This window comes from Condylura cristata, unplaced genomic scaffold (genome assembly GCF_000260355.1).
Source record: "Condylura cristata isolate star-nosed mole 26May11 unplaced genomic scaffold, ConCri1.0 scaffold00030, whole genome shotgun sequence".
In the NCBI taxonomy this organism is placed as follows: Eukaryota; Metazoa; Chordata; class Mammalia; order Eulipotyphla; family Talpidae; genus Condylura; species Condylura cristata.
The window spans coordinates 8,444,167-8,467,111 of NW_004567131.1; the positions used below are offsets into that span (position 1 = coordinate 8,444,167).

General features: G+C 41.0%; 1 protein-coding gene across 6 annotated transcripts in view; it reads right to left on the bottom strand.

Moving 5' to 3' along the window:
- Window positions 1-20,763, bottom strand: part of DIP2C (DIP2 disco-interacting protein 2 homolog C (Drosophila)) — a 133,926-nt gene extending 113,163 nt beyond the window's left edge. For 2 of the 6 annotated variants that reach the window (XM_012731325.1, XM_012731323.1), the window contains exons 1-5: window positions 20,696-20,759; window positions 18,991-19,158; window positions 12,419-12,529; window positions 4,352-4,477; window positions 956-1,165 (exon numbers count right to left, since the gene is read on the bottom strand). In XM_012731325.1, coding sequence (XP_012586779.1) covers window positions 956-1,165; window positions 4,352-4,424 — 283 coding nt within the window. In that variant the 5' untranslated portion in view covers window positions 4,425-4,477; window positions 12,419-12,529; window positions 18,991-19,158; window positions 20,696-20,759. Of the gene's footprint in view, window positions 1-955; window positions 1,166-4,351; window positions 4,478-12,418; window positions 12,530-18,990; window positions 19,159-20,695 lie in introns of those variants that run through there. The other 4 variants (XM_004691203.2, XM_012731324.1, XM_012731322.1 and 1 more) reach the window with 2 other exon arrangements.
- Window positions 20,764-22,945: the final 2,182 nt, after the last annotated feature.

Genomic DNA, 22,945 nt, shown 5'->3' on the forward strand with positions numbered 1-22,945 from the left:
TCTATTTTCCCCTTTCACTCACACTGGACACAGCTCTCCTAACCCAGTCCTGCCAGCTGACCATGGTGTTGTTTCTGATGCTGAAAAGCTGGTGCTTTTAACTTCACTGAGTCAGTTGTGCTGAGTCCTAAGATAACAGTATGAAACATTCCTTTGACTGTCAAATAGTTAATGATCTAAGAACAGGCACTGTGGGAGTGTGAAATGTTTGCGGAGTCTATAATTCATTCATGTATATATTTTCTACATTTGGGCTTTTCAAATATGAGGTCTGGTGTGGCCAGGAGGCTGTGTCCCTGTCTTGCCCCTGGTTGTCACCTTAGTACAGTGAGGAGTCTTTGGGCCAAGCGAGCCCCTACTCCTCACAGTTACTTGAATGGCTGAAGGTGGATCAGAATAGATATGGAGGTGCAACACCCCAATGGGGACTCATTTCCTGGCATGAATAACAGGCTTAAGAGGAGGCAGAAAAGTGTCAACTTATTCACCCACACTTATTCACTCTGCTTACCCAACACACTTTTTCTTTAGTAATTCTAACTTAATCTTTTTTATATTATTTTCAACATTGCCAAGTAATACTTCCAAACTTCATGCTTTTTTTTTTAACATGGAGACTTTCACTCATTTTAGAACCTACATATAAAAATAACATGAACCACTCAAGAAATCTAAATGCTTATGGCAGAGAACAATGAAAAGAAATAGTGATTAAAGTCCAATAGATTCCTTAAAATGATTTCCAAAGTAATGGTAAACCCACTTTAACCACCCCCCATCTTATTTGTCAGCAGTATTAATATTTCATTTAGGAGCATATTTCAGCATGAGAAGAAAACATGTAAACAAGTTTCCCTGAAAATCAAGAATACATCCTTTTAGCAGAAAGCTCCTGAAATTCCGGCGTAATGGAATGGTCTGGAATAGTAAAACCCCACTTTCCACAAGTACTCACCTATGTGCGTCTGGGCCATGACATCCGCCAGCCTGTGGGCGGCGCCGCTGCCCCCACTCTGGGTGGAGGAGGAGGAGGTGGTGGAGGTCGTGGAACCGTGGATGGCCTGGCTGATCCAGTGTTCCATGTTGATGCTGCCCTGGCTGGAGGTGGGGGTACCCTGGGAGTCCCCCTGCACTGAGCCTTCATCTTCTGAACCAGAGGAGGTATCTGGGTGAAGAGAGAGGGGACTCACTGTGCATCACAGCCAAGCCGCACAACCATCTCATTGCTCTCCGAGGACCCTCTGCCCCACATGCTGACCCTCCTATGACTTCTATTTTGAACAGCTTTGAAAAAGTTACACATCTGCAGTTTGGCAAAAGAATTTTTCAAGTATCTTAAATAAATATACTACAGAAAGTTTACTTTGACATTACAATCTTGGACTAAGACATACTCACCATTTTCCTCCACTCAACAGCTTGTGAAGAAAAAAAAAGTTTGTGTGAATATGCCATTTGAGAAGGCCAAGGGCAGCATTTTCTAAAAAATGTTGAAATGTGTTTCAGAGCATGATTGTCTGCAGCCTTTATATAGTCCTTAGATGTTTTTCTGGGCCCTAATTTATTTTTAAATTCATTGTGAATGCAAGATAAACAAGGGCCTTCCTGAAGGTTGAGACATCAATCTCTGGTGAAAATGGTGCAGAAGGAAAGCACCACCATGAGACACTGCTCTTCCTGCCCCCCACCCAACCAGCACCCCCTCGCTCCTCCTCCCCACAGTCTTCTCCAGCAAACACACACCATCAACCCTGGGCCTTCTCCCATGGGGAAGACAACAAAACCCCACCACGTTACTGATGACCAAACTAAATGTTTGTGCATCACTCATGTCCTATGTACTTTCATTGTTTAGTTGATTTACTTTTTGGTGAAAATGCTTACATTAATATATTTTGGGTTCAGAAAAAGCATATTCATTTTTTTCATTACAAATATGTATCTTTCAATACTGTTTCAATAACTGAAGAATGAGTTATTGGTGGCTTGTTAATCTCCAGTGAAAGAATAACATTTAGGAACCTGCCTAAATGAGATGCCAAAAAGGAAAAACTAACATGAGCGTTCTGGGATATTTAAGGAGGATGTCAGTAATGACAGTCTTAGATCAAGATATGGGATCTTTTAAAAACATACCAAATACCAATGAATGGTAAAAATACTTACACTATTATTTAATTATTATTGTAAATGACCATGCTGTCTTGAAATTCTTTGTTAGAAACATGGTAGAAAAGCAACAATAATATTAGGAGCCTGACAAATTCCCTGCCCTTTAAAAACTATAGACAGGATTATATACACATAAACACACACATGAAATCCACACATTTTATGTAACTGGATTTAAGACTTTAAATCTTTTTTATTGTGGTAAACTATAGACAATATAAAATTTTCCATCTTTTGTATTTTGCAAAGACATTTGTACTTCAGAAGTTTTGGCCTCATCATGTATGCTACAATGACATTTCTAAAATGTAAAACATGTGAAAAGGCACATACACAAATAATCATATTGTTTGTTTCATTTTAAACTCAAAATGGTTTGCAAAAGGAGCCCAGGAAAGTGTCTATCTCTTTGAATGCTGCATAGTTCTAAAGGTTTGGTCAAAAATGCTTTAAGTAGGTTTGTGATTCTGCTTAATATATAATACATTAAACTGAAGTTTTCATCACATCATAAAGTGTAGCAAATTAGAACCACAACTTGAATAGGATTAAACATATTAATTTTGGTAACTTTTAACAGTTCCCATCATGTTTTCTGGCTCAGTATAAATAAGGAAAAAGAATAAGAAAGCAAAAAAAAATCAAAAAACAAAAAACTACTCTCTTTCTTACTAGAATATTATATTCTAGAGATGAAGAACCTTTGTTGGATTATCTACAAAGAAACATACAAAGATATTCATTATTTAAGTTCTGTCTTATAAAATTCAGGAATTTCATTTTAATATTTTATAGACTTATTTATTTATGCATACAATAACTGATCTACAGGCCAGAGGTGCAGGGTGTGAGAGGATTCACCAGAAACACAGTGGGGAACAAAGCAGACAGATCTACTGAAATACACTGCTGAGGGGAACTGTGGGTGAGACAGGAGAGGTCTGCTGCGCCATGTGGGTCACCTCCAGGGCAGGAATGGAACTCAGCTAGATGGTGCTGAGACTTTAACCTCTGCACTAGCTCTCACTGTTAAAGGAACATCCCACATATAGCTGACACCTCTAAGTTGAAGTGTGCACTTCCATTGCCCTCACCACTTCCAACCTCAGAACAAAACTTCAAAATACTCTAGAAAGTGTTATATGCATTAAACTATTCCTATTGCATCTTAAGTTTCTCCTATGAACAAAATATGGCTGTTAGTAATATTAGAAGTGGTGTGGAAAGTAAGTTAGGTCTGCAGAGAAGAGAAAGTAGCTGCATCAACATGAGTTGTATTGAAACCAAAGTCACAGGAAAAACATCAAGTGAATTAGGCTTCAGTAGTTCCTGTTTCTTATTGATATCAGATAATTTAACTTTGTGTTTTACTTTGTTTTGAAGATTGTGAATACAGATTATAATTACTTGTTCAGAAGGAAGTAGAGAACTTAGCTATATAGAAGTGAAGATTAAATAAAAGCAGTATCATGTATCAGAAATAGGATTAGATACCTCCTTCAAACATTAGACTTGGGGCTGCAGGAAAATGTGCAGGAGAATGTACCAAATGGGACCCAGGGCTAATTTTGTAAATAAAATCTTATTGGCACACAGCCAAGCCTGTTCAGTGACATATCCCTGGAGCAATTTCTGCATAATAGAAGTAGCTGTGACAGACACCTGATATCACACAGAGACCAGAATACCTGCATTTCAAAGCAAAAGTTTGGTGACCTCAAATTTAGGTAACTTCCTATGTTTTTTAACTCTTTTGTGTATAACATTACAACATATCTACATTTTAAAGACACAAGACTATTATACCTAAGTTTACACAGAGGGAAAGTCCAACTTCAATTAGAACTGTGGTGGTACAAGCTTCTGTTTTGTCGGATGAAGAATTACATGAAAAAAAGTTATTAAGACTATTATTAACTTAATAACTTAAGGTTATTAAGACTATTAAAAGTTATTATCCTGGGTCTAACTGAAAATACATATTTATACACATATATGTAATAATGTTAATGTTTCCTTCCAAGATCAATTTGGAGTATACAGACTGTTTCTGGACTTCTGGGTCACAAAATCTGAATGAAAGCTCCATTATTTGAAAGCTATAAAGTGCTTGATTATAATAGACTCACGCTAAGGGACACTTGTCACTTGATGGGGGAGACCGGGGGCCTGCTCTCACCTGGGGGTGTGTAGGCATCCATCGAAGTCTGTACAACCAAGGACCTGCGTTTGGAAGGCATGGGCACTGCCATCTTCCTCTCTTTGTGTTTAGCAAGCGCTGCCTGCACAGCTTCTGTGTGGACATCTGAAACAAGAAGCAGCTCAATTACCCCATTGTTAAAGGATATCCTGAAGGCCCATGCAACTTCTTTCTCTCTGGTTCTGTGAAAATGTTGGTCTTCCTGCAGGAACTGTCACAAATGGTGGGTGAAGGAAGAAAGAAAAAGAAGTTTAAACATGCCAGTTTAAAATCACCAGTAAAAAGACACTGAAATTCTTTCACAGACTTTTAATTACACATTACCAAAGAATCTGTATAACCAAATACTGGCTATCAATTGTCATGTGATTTTTCTTTTGTAATGGTGAATGGACCTTGATCTTCTGCTATTTCTGCCCATGTCACATTTTCAAGATTCATAATTCATTTCATTATTCTGTGATGTAGATATATTTTACAGGTGAGTAGTAATGCTATTAGCTATCTCTTATACAGCCTCAGTTATGGACCAATCACTGTGCTAGGTCCTTTGAATATATTAATACTTTATATAATCCCACACATTTTACAGAATGTCTGCTTTCTAAGGGAGTGTCTCAAACATTGACCGTACAACAGAGAAGCAGGTAGACCAGGACTCTCTCTCATGCAGCTCACTTATTAATGAGCTAGATTCAGGCAATGGGCAATCCAAGCAGGGTTGAGAATTAAAACAGGATACGCAGATTGACTGAGTGGCTACTTCACTGCGAAGCAAGGGATGGGTTCTCAAAGTGTGATCTGAGTAGTAAGAATGATTGCACTTCTGTCCAAGTGAGATTCTCCACAGCTCAAAGGCCCTAACCTGTGAATGAAAAGATGCAGGCACAATAAAAACAATATGGGGAGAGGAGGTTTCATCAGGTGAGGGTTTTAGAGGTCAACAGTCCACGTCTGAGAGAGGAACACTGGGGAATAGTAAGGAGGGTGCTAGGACCATCATGCCCATAAAGGACGAAGCCCAGACAAGACACACCTACATTCACTGTCCCCACATGGCCCAAGGAGAACATGGTCTTACTGTTTTTGTTTTATATGTGAGGAAACAGCACTGTGATGCTCTCCCAGCCTCTCACAGGGCTCACATTATACAATCAATAATATACACACAACAGACTTGTAGGGACATTGCCGCCATCAGAGACAAAGGAACCAACAGAAGAGCACCATCTCCGTGGAAGCACACTTCATTCTGAACCGCAGAGCAGCGGAAGCCATGGTTCCACTCAAATCCAATTCTTCTGCGTATCCCTGGGCATGCGACTTAGCCCAGGTATGACTGTTTCCAGTGGGTGTACAAAATGAGAGCGAGAAAGCTGCTCCATGGAGTGACCAGAGGGATGTCTATCATGTGTTCCGACTGCTGCCATTGCAACTCTCAGTCTGGAGCCACCCATGCTCAGTTGTATCGGCATAACCTTGGTAGTTGTCCTTTTTTATTCACTAGAAAAATATGCATAAGGGAGCAGAGGTGGGGGGCACTGTGCCCAGATGGTGAGGACTGAGTAGCAGCCAGGAATGAGGAGGCAGAGATGGAATGGTAGAAAGAACATGTGAGAGAATGACTGCCGTTGGGCAGAGGTGGGGCAGGGAGGTGCAGCAGAGCCATGGCCAGCCCCCCAGTTTTTGGCTCCTTGCTGCTTTAATCCCAGCTTCCTTCGCAAGTTTCTAAGAAAATTCATTCCTACAGGATGTGAGATGTGGGGAATGAGAGGAGCTGTCCGGGAGGGGCCTCGTCTGGCATCTGTGCTCACTCATTCAACAGTAATTAACTGAGCTCCTAGGATGTACCTCCTTTCATGGAACCTGTGGAATGTTTAGGGAGGACAGACTGGCAAACCAATAGGAGAGCAGGAAGTGACAAACCAAAGGATGGAAATGTGTGGCCTGAGTACAGATGTGGGATCTGGCCCTGGGAGACTGGGGCAGGTCAGCAGGAGAGACCTCAACAGGGAGTGACCAGCACAGAAGACCTGGTGACCAAGTATACTCCCAACCCACCTGGTCATCAAGGGTCTGGGACAGGGTTTTGTCTGTATAGCAACTGACCTTGTAACAGGTACAGGTTTTATGGACTCCGCCCCCACTCCAGATGCTGGAACTCCAAATCCCATCAGTACCAAGGAGAAGCACACTGGGACGTGAAGGCGGAGCTGAGCAGCCAGGTTGGGATTAAAACCAGACATGTGGGCTCTGGGGGAGACCTGGTGGTTCGCAGCTGATCATTTTGGCTCTCAATCGGTTTTCAGCGTGCCGGTGGAGTCCAAGTCAGCAGAACTGGTAGGACATCCTAGTTAACCTGTGTTTCTCTCCCTCTTTCCCTGGGTTATTCCTTTACCTTTCTCCTTATAAATAAATCCATTATTTAACCTTTTTGAGTGTGTCCATAATATGATTGAATCATAAGCACGTGGGTGAAAACCCCACAGACAGGCAACCCAATACACATTGGGGTACCCTGTAATAACCTTATTCATTTTTCAAATCCTGTCTTAATCTTTATTCTCCTCTGCAGCCATGTCAGGCCAACCGACATCAGACATGAGGGTAAATTTCTAACTGACGTGACACCTCTTCATTGTCCCAGCTTTCCTTCTCTATTTTTGTATTTCTGTAGTTACACAGACAACCTCCGACAGGGCCCCAGTTTGGTCCTTGGACTTTGGAACTGTTTCTTAGGAAGATGATTAATGTCTCTATTCAACCACCAAATGAACTTGGATCAGATGCTATGCCAGACACTGATCTAGGCATAAATTAGACTATCTTAACTTTATCATCATAAGCTCAACCCTGCTAAGCAACATTTAAGTAGCAAAAAACAAATGTTTTTGTCCTTAATAAATCATACGGGGGATAAAATTTATAGCGCCAATAAACTAAGTACACAGGAAACACACCAAAAGGTAATTAGTAAAACAATAGTCTCTAATCCTGTGATACAGTGATTACATCAGTAACAAAAACGCATTTAGAACAGTGCCTGGTACTGAGCCAGTGCTCAGCCAAGGGTGGCTGCTACTGGGAGTCTGACTACTCAGAACCAACACCAGGCTTGGCAATGTGCTTGTGGAGGCCACAATTAAACACTAGCATGCTAATTGATGCAGTTTTGCATTTTCCAGAATTTTATATCAATGGAATTGTAGAAGACGAGTCTTTTGGGCTCTTTAAATTAGCATAATTGCATCTGTAAAGTTCCTCTTTCATTTTTGATCCTGCCTTTTTTGATCCATGTGGCTCTTCCTTATATATTTTTTTGTGAGACGGTTTTAACTACTGTTTTCACTTATTTAAAGACTATAGGATTATCAAGGCTGCCACTTTTTCATTTTTTTATATTTAAGTTCTTTATTTGTATATACTTTTTTTTTTTTAAAAGATTTATTTATTTGTACATACAGAACCGGGGTACAGGCTAGAGGCTCAGGGGCGGTGAGAGGCTTCACCAGAGACAGAGTGGGGAGCAGAACAGGCAGATCGACGAAGTACACTGCTGAGGGGAGCAGCGAGCAGGTCAGGAGAGGTCTGCCACACCATGTGGTCACCTCCGGGGCAGGCGGGAATCGAACTCATGCGGAAGTGGCTTTAGCTTCTCAGTGCTGTGCTTTAACCCGCTGCGCCACCAGGGAGGGCCCTGTATATACTTTTACATGAGGTGAAGTCCTCATAGTATTTCCACCACCAATTCCCCCTTGCACATCACCTTAGTCCCTTGTGTTCTACCCTCTCTCCCTCCCCTGCAGAGTCTCTGATTTATATTTGTCTGATTATTTTTGTTTTAGTTCTTCAGTTTTAAAGTTGGGAAATTGTGAGCTCCTTTCTTATTCTTATCATTCTTTTGAATGTATTTATCTATAATATCCATTAATATTAGAAAAACAAAATACTTTATTTCATCTTGATTTTATTCCTTATCTAACATTTTTTCTTTATGTATGCCTTTGTCTCTGATTATCCACCATTAATCACTTTTATGGTGGTGATTTCATCGCTCTTTTCTGTGAAGTACTTTCAATTTCTATCATTACCTTTGGATTCTTTCCTAGAGTTTCCACTCTCTAGCTTGCCCAGTGACCTCAATAATTTGAAGAGTTGATTTTTTTCTTGTTGTGAGGATGGGTATGTTGACTGCCATGTTCACTATATATTAGAGTGGAAACCACATTAACAACCTGTATCCCATTTAATTATCTTTACTATTTTCTCATGTCTCCTTTCTATAAACTTATTCACCTTAACATTTCTAACATATTAAGTCCTCCTTCAACTTCTACAAACTCTTCTTAGCCAATATAAACATAGGCTACCAATTTCTAAATACAATTTCACTATATTCCATAAATTTTGATGAATCATCTTTTCACCTGAAATACAACTGCTTCTTTAAAAACCTTTACTTTCACCGGAAATCCATACCACCCAACCAATCTATTCTATATATCTTCCTGTTGCACTTTATTTCTAAAAATGAAAATCTCACCGTCAGTTCCTCTGTTTAAATGACTAAGCACAGATATCAAGTTCACAATGATTTCACTAGTTTTGGAATATCTGACCTTTATGATGTCCTCAATCTTCTTTGTATCTCCCTTCTAATTTCCTACTTAAACAACTGGCCCTACAAAAGCACAATGAAACAGAACTATCTCTGCAATGTGATTTTCCATAAATGCCCTGACCATTAGAGAAGCCACTTGCTTTAACATGTGCCTAGTGAAGCAGGAGAACATAAGTTTAAATTAAATTTTAATTAACTTAAAATTTAAAAGGTCCCATGTGGAATCTGACTGCCATGTTGGACAAAGCTGCATACAGATGGAGCTTGTTCTTCACAGGGAAGACTTAGTTGAGGATGTAGTTTGATATATGTTATTCTTCTCTGTTAGCACACCACTGTCTACTTAAATGAAATATGCTATTTTCTATAATAAACAAATGAAAAAATCCATTGTTCAGTGAGAACAGAGGGCACACAGCTGGGAGCCCATTAAAATCAGTAAATTCAAACTGACTGGTGAAACAAACTTTCTCAATTTAACAACTCACTGTGAGCATCAAGGAAGAACTTACTTCAGGGTAAATATACTACCTGGAAGTAAACACAAAGTTGTCTATATTTTTGATACATAGTTCACAGTACAGTGTTCAATATGCAAAATTTTGCACATTTGTTAAACAAATGAAAATGAGGTTGTAAACCCTTAGTTCCAGAAACTCAACATCACTATGAATCAGACATTCAACTGTCATAAGAATAAAATCATCTCCAGAGATAGGCTCAGATGTAGATGTTTCTAGTTAATATTCTCTCACTTCTAAAAAGGGAACTGTATTTATGAAAATCTAGTGGCAATGGTTCTCAAACTCATTAACTCAATGAATGCCTTAAATTCTTAAATATTGTTGAAAACCTTGTAAAGCTTTTGCTTACAGGGTTCATACTTCTGCCTATATTAGAAAGTAAACTGGAAAAGAAAAAACAAGAAAAACGGCTTTTAAAACTTCTTTGAAGCTTATAAGGACATGAAACACTTTCAAACATATCATGAAATGGTATGCTACATTTTACTTTTAATATTCTTCCTTGTCAAAGTGGACTTGATTGGCATGGACACCACATAAATCTCAAGGTTTTATTTTTGAGGGGTTGGGGGAAAGAGTAGTAAAACTAGCTAAAGTGTTTTGAGATTCTGACTTAAACTTTATTAAGTAGAAGAAACAAAGTACTGGATATAGAGTTTGACATCTTTTAGGTGCTCAGCAAGTGCCTGTTCATTCATGCAATTTCCAAATCAAATTCAAGGTTCCAAGGAGAGTTATATAAAAAGAAGACAGATGAGTGCTATTATAAAAATTCAAGTAAGAGCTCATTACAACACAAGGCCATGGGTTCAGAAATGAAATGGAAAAATAGGGCCAGGAGAGATTAAATTTGAGGCTATATGGTTGACTAGATTGATTGTTAATTAGGTCAATTATCTAAGAGATAATAGAATTACTTCTTAGCTGATATAATTTGGTCATTGAAGCAACCAAAGTAACTCTACTGCAAGTTAAGTGGTCACTGAATTTTAGAAAGCAAAATCTCCTGAGGACCACACAACTTTCTTTCATGCTGGCTCAAGAGAAAACCTGAAACAGACCCTGACTATAGATGAAAATAAGCTCTTAAGCTTTCATGCCATGTTTCAAAAACAATATGTGATCATACAGTGGAAGAGAAAGTAGCTTATAGTCTATCAATAAAGTATCTAAATTAGGAAAATGCATGACTAAATAATTTTAATAGCAGGCAATATCTGAGAATAAGGTGCTAAACAAAACTACCAAACCAGCTTTAATAATGACACATAGAACCTTATTAGTTTTTCTTTAGGGTAGCTTCCATAATACATGGGGGCAGGGATGGCATCCAGCACTGGACTGGAGCCCAAAATTCAGTTTCCATTCTTCCCCTGAACCACTGCTTTAGTGCTGTGTGCCGTCCCGCACAGTGCCATCCACATCTATGTGAATGTGTCCACCTGTGTATAACTATTACATTTGTGACTGTGTAGCTATTTGTCTGTGTACCTATATATGTCCCTCTACCAGCATGTGTCTGTTGCATGTGTGACTATGTCTGCTTACTGATGACTGTGCATGTGCATATATATAAGATCAGTATTGATGATTTTAAGAATACCAAGACAGGGCAGTTAACTCAATGTTAACTCAATTGATTCAATGATCTAATGGTACATATGTGTGCCTCTGGCGTCCCAAATATTTGAGAGATCCTTTAAAATGCCTGAATGAAGAGGAGATGCTCTTGATACAAGCTCAGCAAAATAGGTCTAAAAAAATAAGACAATGGGTTTGGGAACACACTCCTGTTTTATTCTATTTATCCCCACATATTCTCCTCCTGACAGGAGCAGCAAGACTCTTCTAGCTTTTGAGCCCAGTCTCTCTGCTTGTGCAGATGATGGCTACTGAGCATAACATCTGTCTACTCCCTCTTTTATAGGAGCAGAGTAAAGCCTAAAGTCAGTTAGGGAGACCACTTGAAGAAGTGGTGGTGATTTATAATGCACATCCCTATTAATGGAAAGTTTCATGACACACAGTCCTGACAGGCTCATATGGTTGACATATCCAAAGGCTGGTATGAATTACCTAAGCTTCATCTTCTACAACATGGAGCGGTAAAAACTACTTTACCTGTTATTAAAATGAAGTATGACAAAATCTGAGAAAGTATTTGCACAGTACAAAGTGACTTATACATATTCTAAATCAGATCCTACATCGCAATCCACATGACTTAGGAACTAACACTTACCAATAATTTTCTTTTGAACCTCATAGTTAGGGAAACAAAAAAGAGCAATTTTAATCTGGATGTTGGGGAGAAACGTGTCAGAAAGTAATGAAAATATCAATTTCAGTGCACATTTTCTCATGCCAAATTACTGAAGGAAATTTAAACCAGTCAAGTCCAGATGATGACTGCAATAAAACCAAGTTACTGAGATAGCACCACAAAGGAAATATAAACATGAACACAGGAAATTCTCAATATTTTTGTTTCTTTTTGGAAAAACTGTTCTTGATAAAAACAATTACTGAGGTTTAAAAAAAAAAAGAAAAAATCATTCTAGCAAAGATTATAAAAAGTAAAACCAAACCATTCTTCAATGATACCTAAAAATAAATTAGCAAAATTTAGCTCACTTAAATTATTATGCAATTCTAAATAATAGAAAATTTTACCTTTGAAAATGTAGTAAGAGTTGTAGTACTGAATTTTCATGATTGCTACATAGGGCATGTTTGTGTGAAGTAGGATGTTGTCACCTGTAGCTCACACAGCACAAGAAAGTAAACATTAGCTGCACTTCTCCAGAACCACACAGCTCTGCAGACGCACACCGAAAGTATAGCTCACCAATGCCAGCCTCCACAAGGTCACTGAACCTCAGTCTGCATTCGGGGCCTTACCTGACCTATAGCGTTCATCTCGTGACCCTGAGGACCTTCGGCGGTGATAGCGAGAGGAAGAGGAGGGAGTGACTGGAGCCCGGCGCTCTGGAGGCAAAGCTTGATCCACCCCTGCATTAGGAAGAAAGAAAGAGGAATGAGGCTTCACTAGGCAACTGGGGGTCTTTACTCTGGAGCAATGCATTTGGTGGAAGAAAGTCCCATCACTGCTTTCCTTTCAGCACAGCTATAGCCCAGAGCACGGGCGGAGGAGAGGCAGGGTGGAGCTTGGAATGGGGGCACAGGCAGGAGGGGGGGGAAAGTCAAGAATATGGCTGGGAGTGGGGGTTCAAATAGGGGGCATGGTTGACATCAGGGACATTTTGGCTGTCAAACAGCAAAGGGAGCAGTATCCTGGTTGGGGAGGTTCAGAGTGCCACAGTGCAGCCTTCAGAAACCCCAGCACAGGCTCCCTCACATCACAACATTGGCTCTCATGTCACAGGAAGAGATGCCAAATAAACAACAAACACTTAGTGGAAATCTTTAGCACTCTGATCAGAAAAGTGGAGCCCAAGACAGGATCAAGTCATTCAATTCTTGGGAAAATTTAAAACTTAAAAGTACATTTATCTACGGTGATGGCACATGGGTGATTTGGTGATGGGAAACCCAAGTGGATTGCAACTGAGATGGAAAAATGCACAAAAATATGTAAAAGTAAACTAATATAATAATATTAATAATAAAGTACATTTATCATTGAAGTTAAACTTAAAAACAAATCTTAATTTTAATCGTATTAACTGAAGTACCCAGGACTGTAGTTTCCAACTTTGCTCAGATTGTAAGTTAAATTTTATACCACTTGCTGATAAATAATTGAACTAATTGATTTTTAACATAGCTTTGAAGAATTATCAAAATTAACCTGGTGAGAAAAAAATGACTATGGGGAGTGCTCAAAACCTGACCTCAGCCTGCTAATCATGGCTATCTATTCTAAGGCAGATCAAATAAGGTACAGGAAAATAAGGTACAGGCAAATCATGACATTCCAGACATAAATGCTGGCATTATTAATCACTACTGCTGCTTCTTGAGAAAAGGACCAGTGATATTTGATAGAAAGTAAACCAGACATAACAATTTGAACAAAAAAAAGTTTTTTTTGAACAAAAAAAAGTTCAATTTCTAGTTTTCAGTGGTGGACTCTATGACAGTAAATTATTCCTTGGATCTAATATCCCTCTTTTTCTGGTGAGTTCTGCATCTCAATTTTGATGGCATGTTTGTGAACCCCACAGAGTAAGCTACTGTATTAAAATTATGAAAAGACACCTAAGCTCTAGCCACTGTTAGGTTCGACAAATTCTTCATGCTAAGGTACATTAGTATCATTACTTAACAGTTCTTGATGACGGATGAGCTACTGAATCTCTTCTGTACAAACCATCTTTTAAAATGCTTGTCTCAAAAACGACTTTCTACTCTCATTAAGTAGACGTACAGAATTCATTAAATCAAAGAATACTGTGGTAAATATTACAGTGAAAAATATTAGCTATTGGTATTGACATTCACGCTTATGAGTAAGAACTTCAAGAACATGGCTTCTCCTTACACCCTGCAGCTACCCCATGCTAGGATTCTGAGCCAGCAGTATGCTCCTAGTACCTCCCTATCATGCACTTTGCTATTATTCTGGAGTTAATATTCATTTTTGTTTCTTTATCTGAGTTTTCAATGTGCCTATTGCTAATCCTTTTCAAAATACCCTAACAAAACTGAAAACTCATCCCAATACTTTCTCCACTGGGCAAAACAGCCAGATTGCAACCATTTTCATTCCAGGTTTCTTTTGCTTAGAGGCCTCTCCTGCACTAATCCAGAAATAAACTCCCTGGAGATCTCTTCATCCTGGGACTTGCTTTTGCTTGGAACTCTGGGGGAAGATTACTTTTACCCATTGCCTTTCACATTGCTATTGTTGGGAAGTTAAATGTCATTCTGATGCTACACTCTTTATATAAAATGTTTATTTTCTTTTCCCTTCTATCAACTTTTACAATCCTTTGTCTATGAAGGAGCCTCATGCTGGTATTTATTCTTATGGTAGGGACATCATCAGATCTGTTTCTAGTAGATTTTTCATCTAGGCAGTTTTACTGCTCACAGAAGACACCTCCTTTCAGTTGCCATGAGACCACGCATGGGGTGTCTGTCCTTTGGGGTTGTAGCTGATCCCACTGTGCAGCATGTATTACTGATTTATGTTTCTGCACTCAGCACTGACTAGTACCCCTGAGTCTAGAGAGTGCTTCCCTCACCCTCCTCACCACACCCCTGCCCCAGCCAGAACATTTCCTAAATACTCAGGCATTCAGGTCAGCAAGGGTTGCAATTCTCTAGAATTGACAAGGGATTACAAATATAATTCAGAAGGAAGATGATGAAGTAGGATGAAAGAAAGGAGGAAAGGAAGAATGCAAGTGCTCTTCCTCCGGGAGACTCAAGCTCGCCTTGGGGCCCTCTGTCCTCCACCCTTCACCCTCAGTGAAGTTACCAGACTCAGTGCTGGCTTTGCCTGTCCCTTGAAATAAGAGCTGCCTGCCAATCCCAGCTGGCCCTCACCACCCAGACTTCAAGCTTCCTCCTACTGCAATACAAGCAGGATCTAATTCTCCTCTTTCTGCACTTTCTTGACCAGAAAACAAGGCCCCAGATAACCTTCACCTGAACTTAGTCTCCCTCCAACAAGTGATGTTGCCCACCTTCCTCCTGGTCAATCTTTACTAGGAACCCCTTCTCAATTCTAGAGAATCACAACCCTTGCTGACCTGAATAACTGAGAATTTAGGAGATGTTCTGGCTGGGAAGGGCTGTGGTGGGTGAAGGGTGAAGGGAGGGTGAAGGATGAAATCTCCAGACTCAGGGATACTAGGCAGCACTGAGTGCAGAAACATAGAATCCAGTCAACAGAAATATTGGCCCTCCCTGGTGGTGCAACAGGTTAAAGTGAAGCACTGCAAGCTAGCCGCAACCACGTCAGTGTGAGGCCCAGAGGTGGCCCACATGGCACAGCAGACATCTCTTGTTTCTCCTGCTGCTCCCCTCAGCAGTGTACTTCATCAGTCTGCCTGTTCTGCTCCCCGCACTGTCTCTGGTGAGTGTTCTTACAGTCCCTGCACCTCTGGCCTGTCCCCCGGTTCTGTATGCATAAATAAATCTTAAAAAAAGTATTATTCATTATTCCTATGCATTCTAACCCATTTGATGATACGTTCATTCATTTAAACATAGTTTTCCCACTAGGAAGTGTTTAAGTGCCAAGGGAGAGAGAGAAGAGAAATAGGCCATTTTTATTAGAACTCCAATCAATTACTTCCATCGCATGATTAAGAAAGATTTCCCACAGGAAATTCCTAATGATATGGCTCTGTCACCTAAACAACAAACTCAGAATATTAAATAAAAGTAGTCATTTCATTAACAGTACAGTAAACCAGATGTTAAAATCCAGACATGGGCAGGGGTGTAAGTGACATCTGTCCACAATTTTGTAAGTTATTCCTGAAATAGGGTGCTGTGATGACAGGAATGAGGTCTACCCCAACCTAAGGGGTCAGAGAGAATCTTCATGGAAGTAACAGGTGGGTTGAGCTTGAAACAGTGTGTGGAGAGATGGCTCAACTCAGGAAGGGAAGAGCAGCTGAAGCAGATGAATCTTTGCTCCTGTGAAGGGTCACGTAATCTCCAGAGGAAATGAAGGTGGCCAGATAAATCCACACTGACCAAGGACTTCTCTGTAGTGGACTCTTCACCTGGACCCCACGCAATTCTCAGGGAGCAGCCAGGACAGACAGACTGCTGACTCACCAAGATGCTCTGAACTACTGGGTGACAGGAACTCCTGGTAACTGGGCTTGTAGCCACCCTGCTGAGATCACTGATGGGCACACAAGTGAAAATATAATGCAGTGACAGGAACGGAGGAGAGCTTTCTACTCATGGTAACATGGTGCTTTACTGCCTTCCTTTCTGTGATGAGAGTGGTGAAGACTCAATTGTAGAACCTGCCACAGATTATAAAGAATGCCTTGGAGAGAATGGCTGCATTTTCTGTTTTAATAAGTTTTATCAGGTTTAGAAATTAATGAAAGATGATTCTGAGACACTAAGAGAATCAAAAAACTTGAAGGGCTGATACCAAATGAGTAAGTCTCGCAAGTAGTACTCTCTCCATGAAAGTGATCCAATTTACTCATTTGACCCCTCCCCTCATTAAACATATAGTTTTCTTTTTTCTTTCTAGCTTCTGACACATTATTTTCTCACCTAGACTTAGAGGAGTGTTCAACACTGCCCTCATCAGGACAACATATCTCAAGAGCACCCAACTCACACCTGCTAATCTGGGCCAGTCACTTGTGCTCTAGGCAGAGAAGAATAACAGGGACAGCCACACCTGAAGCCAGCACCCCAGGATGTGGGAGAGATTAGAGTCCCTACTCCAGCACATAGACAATGTAGAGCACCTGCTGTAAAATGGTTCTGACTCATAATCACAAAAACCTGGAAGTGGTTTTAAAATACTTTTGTAAGAAGTCAATATTGTCCGGTAAACAAAATAATGTTAAAAAAAAAAGATAATGCTAACTGAAATAAGTCAGAAGGAGAAAGATAAATACCAGGTGGTGTCCTTCATATGCAGAATACAGACAAACCAAGAACCAGAGAAAGATAGCCTTAAAAGCTAACTGTTAAAAGCTGGTCTAGAACCAAAAGGGAAGGAAGCACAATGGACTATGGTGAAGGACTGGTACCCTAAAGTAGTGATTCCTGAAGAATCCCAATAAATTAAAAACAAAGAAAAAGGAAGGAAGAAGGAAGGGAAGGAGGGAGGAAGACTGTAAAGTCCATCAAAATGCAAACCCTTATGAGAAAAACCCTTATGGTAGAAAAGTGACTAAAAATGATGTCCATGATAAATACCCGATACCAGAGTTATTTCTAAAACTGGGCTAGTCAAGAAAGAGGTCTCAGCTTTAGAAACCTCTGTGCTCCTTACTGCGTCCTAGAGAACAAAGTTGTGTAGCATACATGATGGCTCAGCCAGAGCAACTACTCCAAAATAAGTGAAAACTGCGACGCTGGCTGGTAATCTGGCCTCCTGACCTTGAGTCCCGGGGGAGCTGTGGACGGAAGTGGCCAGACCCACCAAGCAGCATCTGTGCAGGCATTCTTTGAATTTCACCCAGCACATGAGGCTTAGTAAATGGCGAAAAGAACCTCACAGCTGGTGCCAACTCGACGCCCACTCAAGGACCCCTACTCTCTCCCTGAGGACACTTTCTGCATGAGGCAGCAAGCTGGCCAGGAGAGCACACACAGTAGACGCAGCTGAGTAGCAAGGATGGCATCCTCCTCTGAGCTCCAGGGCCCAACTGTATTAGCCAAGTTCATCATTGTCTTATTTGTACATGATTTTCATGAAAATCCATGTTGTTTGAGGTAGAATCCTGAAGGTAAACCTTTAACATACTTATTTTCTTACCCTCAAGAAAGTGCACTGAGCTAACCTTTGACTTCATGGGCTCCTATCTAAAGCACTGTCCACTCCGGGAATCCTGAACTCTGAACATGACACTATGATTAAATGATTCAGTTTCTCTTTATTACTATGCCCCCAGCAGACAAGATGATGATGGCGCTCTGGAGCTCCCCCTGGAACAGAACCTCAGGGGACCTTGGCCATCCTTCTCCCAGGCCTTTGGCTATGAGACAAAGATTAGTAGACCCACACTGTAAACGATCTTATGGTCTGTCATGTGTTGCTCTTCCTCAAGTGCTTTTTAAGTGATGTCCCCACTGCAAAAATAGTTGTAAAAACAGAATATTATATTTCTGTTTATAATGACAGTCAGACCTGACCCTATGTCTACAGGATGTTTGATTCTGGGGACTGTGACAAGCACTGAGGCCCTATGCATGGCAGGAGCCCACCTGGAGGACATAGACTCAGGGATAGGACCTGTTACAGGTAACCCAATGTGAACTGGGATGTTTGACTTTGGATCCTCATCCACATGCTTAAAGGAACTTATTAAGATTCAACTGCAGGAACACTCAAAAAGATTAATAATGGTTTTATTTACAAGAGAACGGGAAATGATTAACTCAGGGAAAGAGAGATAAGTTGGTTAATGCGTCCTACCAGTCCCGCTGACCTGGAACCCCAATAGCATACTGAAAGCTGGCAAAAAGCCAAGAGACAAGCCAAGATCCACAAGGCCAAGAGAGCCGCAAAGCCCACAAGTCTCATTTTATATCCAAACCTGGCTGCTCCGGTCCCAGCACACTTCTCTTTGGTGATGCTGGGATTTGTAGTACCAGTGTCTGGAGTAGGGGGTGGAGTCCACAAAACCTGTATCTGTAGAGTCTGTTCAGGACATCCTTTCCCCCTAACAGTCAGTCCTAGGTTACCCCAATGCCAGTTTACAATTCTGCTCACAATGCACTGGATGGGCAGTACATTTTTAAGCATGTTGCTGCCATGGGTTTCTTTCTCTGTCTCAGTCAAGTGCGCTCACCGAAACGAAAGTAAAACAGAGGCCGGTTTCCCGCGGTGCTGGCCGCCCGCTCTCGGACCGCAGCGTCTCGGATGTCGCACACCCCGATGTTGCCACAGTGCAGCGCTCTCCGTGGGGCTCCTTCACTGTGCTGCAGTCTACACCGGACCACGGCAGCTCCATTCGCTGCTGTAACAAGTTGAAAAAAAACTAATTAATTCAGACTTTAGTTTTTTTTAAATTTGTTACAGCGCTGAGCAGAGCTGCCGACCCCATGCAGAACAGCACAAAGGACACCAAAGGGAACAGGTGACACAGGGCCACCCTTAGTCCCAGCAGCTGGGCTGGCCAGCACTGGGCACTGCCGTCACTCGAGACTGTCTTCTGGGAACGCGCAGAAATGCATCTGTTTCACTTTGGTTTGGCAAAGTAAGGCACAGAGACTGATATCCAACAGTGTCGGGAGTCTACAGTCAACCCTATCCTCTCCAAGACTTGGGGACCAAGAACTCACAATGATGCCCAAGTGGACAGAAGTCCTGGCAGTGCTGTCTACAGACTAGAGAGGAAAGGAAGGGGAAGACCCCATTTCACCATCTGCCCCTGAAGGTCACACACCCCAAAACTGACTGACTTTTAATTCACTAGGATGGAACAATGTTTCCTACACTAGATAATAAGAAAATCCAGCCCACAGCAGTATCAGGTCTATACAACAGGTCCACTTTTTTTTTTTTTAAACTTTCTGAAATATGGAGCAAAGAAAAAAAAAAACAGAATACAACACAATTACAAACACAGCAGAAACTCACACACAAATTAAGCTTCCTGGAATGTGAGCTCTTGGAGATATTCCTGATGCCAACACTACGGGTGCATTAACCAGGAGCAAAACTGAGCCATGCCTGAGGCACGTGCTAATCAGATCTTTCCTAACAGAAGCCTCTGAGCAGGTCTTTAAAAACGTGTCTCAATAAAGAAAATTGTACAGTTCCAGGTAGTACCTTTGATATTTATGTTGCTATCATTTTCCTTTGAAGAGGCATTACATATATTAGCTCTAGGCCATTCCTATAGTCTAGCCAATTTCAAGGTCATCCTCACACAGAACTAAGCTTCATTGGAAATGAGCTGTTAGAGCTGCAGCATGGGGTAGTTCTTTCTCCTGGCATGTACAGGACCCCCTTGAGTGCAGATATTCTGTGAAGCTGTGCCTATAAAAATGCTGGTATGAATGGACTTTGCATTATAGGAAAAGAGCCCATAACATTTTATAACCACAATTCAAAACACAGCCAACCTTATGATTTTATAATCCCAGGTAGGATATTACATCATTTTCTAAATTTTCAGACTTAACCCCACCCCCAACATCAACTGCATTAATTTAAGCCACAATCAATAGCAATAATTTTTAACTCACTAAACTAGAAATCATGTTGAAGTCATTAATATGCTCATACTTTTTATGATTATAGCATTTTAAAGTAATCACACATATGACTGCTCCCTATAGATGAAGTACCTATTAAATTTAATAGGTTCATTAATAGAAAAAGAATATGTTCCTTCAATATACACAAAACATACTTGTAATCATGCAAAGGAATCAGATTTGACCAATAACAGATCAGGGATTAAGGCAGAATTTGCTGAGTTATTTCTTTCCTATGTTGCAGCTGACTTAAAACCAGACAATTTGTGCTAGCCATTAAGGTTTACATACTCGGAGGCTGGGGCAGGTAGGCTCCAATTAGTTTTGACCTCTTCTTTTCGTAGCCTTTTTGTGTGATGTCACCTGTAAAATAAGGAAAGAAAAATTCAGAATGGTCTCACAATGGGTGGAGTTAATCAGTGGAGTCCAAGAAGGCACACAGTTAAAACTGTTGGCATCTTCATTACATTTTAAAAGAAAGCACTTGCGTCATTCACCTTGACTTTCCTCTGCCCTCAAACAAACAGCATCATTTAAGTTACATAAACATCCTTCCCTTAGCACATGCTTGTCCCGGCCCTTCCTTGGTGGTTTTGGCTCGGATGGAGTCCAGAATTAGTTTCTTGGAATCTTACTCACATCTGTTGGTGCAGGAACCCTCCAATCTACAGTCTCATTAACTTAATCAACAACGGATTGTGCAGGCATAAACCAAGGGACAGCGGCCAGAGCTCTCCCTGATTAACAACACCTCCACTGATGAGGTGTTTTCTCATCAGGTGTGTAGGCTGTAAAGCCATTAAACTGCTACGGTCTCTCTGAAAATAAGTGACTTACACCAAATGAAACATTGAATAAAATATGGGACCCATGGAGCCCCAAAATATGTGAGAATGGTGATTATTACTTAAATAGGAATTAAAATGTTAAAACCGATGTTCACATACAAGAGCAAAGTTTATCACCACTGCAATGACATTTTTCCTACAGGGAAGAAAATAACCTTTATGACCTCGCCTCTTCTATTTATAAGCCTTAGTGCACAAAGTACCTACTTGGTAAAATTTTGGAATCTTGTTAACTTTTCCCCAATACTGTGATCAAATCACTATTCCCAGAATAGGCAAAAACTCAAGTGTTAATAGGAATATAGCAAACAAATGAACAGTTATGAGTCACACACAGACTGGTAAATGTGCCGTTCTTAGGGACGCGACCTCACTAACTCTGACCAAACCCTACGAGACCCTCAGTATCCGATGGCTGATCCTACAAACTCAAGACTCATTGTGGTGTCTTACCTATTCTCATAAAATGCATGGCTCATTTTAAACCAGAGCTGTAGACAACACAATTACGGAAAATGTGTCCTGCTGCTGGCTCACGAGCATTTCTGACGCTGGACGAGTTGATGACACTGCATGACCAGAAGCCCCGCCCGCGCCCCCCCCCTGCACGCCACACCCATTCCCGCTCAGCATTCAGGCTGTTCCATATCAGCATACAGAGAGGCCCACATCTCAACAACCAACCCCCCCCCCAAGCCAACACCCTGGGATGTATCGTATCAGGGTTAACAGGAGCGTGTGGCTGCCTCAGGATGGCTGCTGCCAGCCTACCGTCCCACTCCCAGTTTCTCTCCTTAGCCCACTCTACAGCTTGTGACTTTATGAGAAAGAAAAGAACAGCTGCTTGGAGGAAACACAATAAAACAAATCTAGAAGAAATGAAAACCAGAAGCTGAGCAGCTCTGCAGTCCAGTGCAATGGTCCATGGTGAACAGAGCACAGAAGTATTCATTTCAACTCACTTGACAGGATGGACAGAACAAGGAACCAGTCCTGGAGATGAGCCAAGATAGCCACTCTTGCTCAGAGGGTATTTTCTGCTCTTAGGTGGCAAGACAGAAAGCCCTCCCAAGCCTTCTCTGAGCCACCACCAGCCTCCCAGAGAGATTCACTGCCCTTCTCCACCAGTTCCTTCCCTGACCATAACTGAAAATGATAAAACTATTGGGAGGCCTGTTTTCATTGTAATATAGAACCTGTTGAGACATTTCGATGATAACGTACTTATTTTCTTAGCCTCGAGAAGGTACACTGAGCTAACCTTTAGCTTCATGGGCTCCTATCTAAAACATTGCCAGTCAGGGGATCCTGAACTCTGAGCATGACACTGCTTCAGAACACACTCTATGATAAACTGGTCGGCTTCCTGCAACTGAGGCAGATTCAGATGAAATCAAGGGCACAATAAAAAGGGGTACACAAATGAAGGTGTACTTATGGGGCCACAATCAATGTGGGCCTCATCTGTGGCCACCTGAGTACTGCGGACACCACTGTAACTGGCATTTACCTCCAGCCGCCCTGCCTTCTCAGGCAACTAATCTCGTATCCCTGTCAAGTCTCACAACTGCTTTGCACAATTGCACAATTGAGTGCCAGCCCTAGAGAAACGACCCCAGTCAGTCTGTTCGATACCCCAAATTCAAATTTTTTAAATTTCTCAGCTGGACATTTAAGAATGGGGCAGGATTCC